We start from the raw sequence: 3,283 nt of genomic DNA on the forward strand, positions 1-3,283 counted from the left end.
GAAGGAAGGAAGGAAGGAAGGAAGGAAGGAAGGAAGGAAGAAGGAAGGAAGGAAGGAAGGAAGAGAAGGAAAGGAAGGAGGGAAAGAAGGAAGGGAAGGAAGGGAAGGAAGGAGGGAGGGAGGGAAGGAAGGAAGGAAGGAAGGAAGGAAGGAAGGAAGGAAGGAAGGAAGGAAATAAGGAAATTTTGGCCAAAGTATAGAATGAAACAAGAAGTGTAAAGTAATTTCATCACTGTGCTTGTTCATCTTCCTCTAAATATTACCCACACCAAATAAATGGTATGAATTTTACTATTAGAGTTTTCAATTAATATAAAAACATTTTCTGATAAACATTTCAGTCAAAAATCAGGAAAAATGCTTGAAAATGAACATAAAATTTACATTTGACCTCAAAATCTAGTTTATAATCATGTATAACAGGAATATGTTGTCTCTAAAGTCTGAAAAAAAACATCACCACTAGAATATCATAGTACATTTAAATCTAATTTTTTTTGATGGTTACTGGTGCTGGGAAGTGAACCCAGGGCTTCACACATGCTAAGCATGCACTCCGCCACTGACCTACACCCCAGCCCATATAGAACAACCAAAAAGAGGGGCTGCGGCTCAGTGTTAGAGAGCTCGCCTAGCACACGTGAGGCACTGGGTTCATGCCACATATAGATAAAGATATTGTGTCCAACTGAAACTAAAAAAAATACATATAAAAAAATAAAACCCAAAAAGACTTCATAAAATTATTTTAGATAAATGTGGAATTAGAGATGTGGAGCTTGAATTTTTGTGCTTCTGTAGGTCTCTCTTTTGATTTTTAGGTTTAAAAACCATTAATGACTCTTGAAACGTATTCTACTTTAGAGAGTAAACTCTTGGAAAACTACCTGTCACACAAAGGAATATGTTCATCTGATGCAGGTTAATGAACATCAGTTTTTCAAAATCCATGTAGTACAAAAATCAGAGTAAAGTAGAACATGGAGATTGCTGTTGCCCCAACCCTGTCTATAACCACTTTCATGACATGTTTGTATGAAGAATCATTTCTAAAACATACCTCTAAAATGTTCTTGTTCAAACTGTCAACATCATCGGTGTTCAAAGAGGTCATAGAAAAACTGTAACAGACTTTTCTGATAAACTGCTTACTCCAGTGATACCCTAATTCAAGTCTTAGTTTCCTTGCTAGTCCATTAATCTAAACATTCTCTAAACCATCCTCTATGAAGATTCACTCTGTGCTGTCTGTTGGTTTAAATAAATCTTTGCTTTTCTTCCACATCCATCCCAACCAACCTCCTTTTTCTTGAGAACATCATGCTTTTCATCTCTTTTATTCTGACATTTTCTTTTCCCTTATTTTTATATTTTTTTCCTCTACCGAGTTCCTGTTGCCTTCTGCTTAAACAGCCTCAAACTTGCTCCGCAAGAACATCTGCCTCCTTACAGCCCTGTCCTCCTACTCCCCTCTCCCTCTTTCTCTTTTCACCTAGTTTAAACAGAAAACTCCCAAATATGTGAATGCCCCTTTTTTGAACAGCACTAAATTTGAAATACTGAAGTGGAAATCTTGGTAGAGGGAAACTGTTCCAGAAAACCTCTTGGTTTCCACCCTGCCTAGGATTTGTCTCTTTCAGTTGAAACAAACACAACCATAAAAGCTTATTTCATTCTCTATAAACATGTCCCTCAAGGGTCAATATTAGAAAACAAAGGGACCAGAGCATGGGGCAGTCTGTTATCTTCCTGTAGCAGATCAGGAAACAGATTTTGTGAGAGAGTTAAAGATGGTCCAGTCCCATACCTAGTACATGTCAAAGTCAAAAGTGAAATTAAGTGTCCAGATTTCTAGTTCCATCCTTTCCCTATTATTCTAAGCTCTTTTCACACCATTAATAAATTTAGGCAGGGAAAAGTCTAACGAAAAACTTTAAAAAGTTTTTTTTCCTTACCTGACATGGTCAGAGAAGAGGTCACATCAATTGCAGATACAAAGGATGAGGAGACCACCCCAGAGGATGTGTGGGTGGCTGAGGCTAGAGAATGCATGTTTCCCAGTATGGGGTTCACTGGTCAGTGTTTACTGTCCACTGGCCACTCTGATTATTGGTTACTGGTCATTGGTCACTTGCGATGATCCAAATTTGTTTACAACTGCATGGTAAGCCTAAGATTCTAGCAGGTGCCAGTAGATATGGTGGGGGAATGATGTCACAAAACTGTCAGTTTAAAGGTATGAGGTAGCCAATAGGGTGGTCAGATTCCCATGAGAAGGTGGGATTGGGTGGGGAAAATGACAAGAGAGTTGATTGGGTGGAGAAAGTGAGAGGAGAGTTATAATAGAAACTAAATGGCTCAGTTCTGGACAAGTGAATCTCTGTAAGAGGGACATAATGGGCTCACCTCATGGCCTCCCTCCGCAGGCTCTTGTGTTAGGGATATCATCTCCGTGTTCCTTCTAAATGTTCATTAAAGTATTATGCATATGTTTTAAATTATGTTTCACAGTGTAAGAGGTAATAGTGATACATTACTATATTAACGTATACAGTTAATATCCCTGGAGAAGGAAGAAAGAGACATCTAAGTTGAGCAAATATAGTGGTTCTGGAACCATAGAAGTTGATTTGATGAGTGAAGTTACTGCAGTTTTCAAGGATTCAGAAAGGGATTAAAAAGTTTTTGTGTTTTTCTTTCTTTTTTTTTTTTTTGTTTTAGTTGTAGATGGACACAAAACTTTTATTTTATTCATTTATTTTTAAGTGGTGCTGAGGGTCAAGCCCTGTGCCAAACACATGCTGGGCTAACATTCTACCACTGAGCCACAATCCCAGCCCTAGGGGGAAGTTCCTTGAGTGCATTCTCTGGGGAATGATGTGGCCCAAGATTCTCTTTAGTTTCTCCTTGACCCCTATTTTCTTTGGCCTGGGCTGGGCCAGGTTAGACTGGTAACTCTCTTCTGCTCTCCTTCCCCCACCCCTCTTCATTGTAGACATTTTTTCATGGACAAGCCTTGAGTCTGCATTCTTATACACCTTGATATTACTTTCTTTTGACTTCCAGGAGCAGGGGTCTTCTTTTCTGTAAGTTGATTCTTTGAAAAATGAACTCTGAACTGTTGGGAAAAGTATAAACGGCAGCCATACCCCAGAGAAAAAACCCCAACATGGCGCCTAAGCACCTCTTCTTCCTACCTTCTTCTTTTCTGCAGTGGCGCAAAAAGTTCCCGCCCCTGTGAACCCTCCCGCAGGCGCCAATTTCAAATCTCGCTGGCGGGGAA

The 3,283-nt window shown here is 39.5% G+C and overlaps 1 protein-coding gene across 1 annotated transcript in view; it reads right to left on the reverse strand.

Moving 5' to 3' along the window:
- The window catches only part of LOC107134066 (uncharacterized protein C2orf78-like), an 8,955-nt gene extending 6,903 nt beyond the window's left edge, over nt 1-2,052 (reverse strand). Inside the window, 1 exon segment of the mRNA XM_015476200.1 lies at nt 1,956-2,052. Within this exon segment, the coding sequence (XP_015331686.1) occupies nt 1,956-2,052 (97 nt within the window).
- Between the last annotated feature and the right edge of the window lie 1,231 nt (nt 2,053-3,283).

The sequence above is a fragment of the Marmota marmota genome, unplaced genomic scaffold (assembly GCF_001458135.2).
Source record: "Marmota marmota marmota unplaced genomic scaffold, marMar, whole genome shotgun sequence".
Lineage (NCBI taxonomy): Eukaryota > Metazoa > Chordata > Mammalia > Rodentia > Sciuridae > Marmota > Marmota marmota.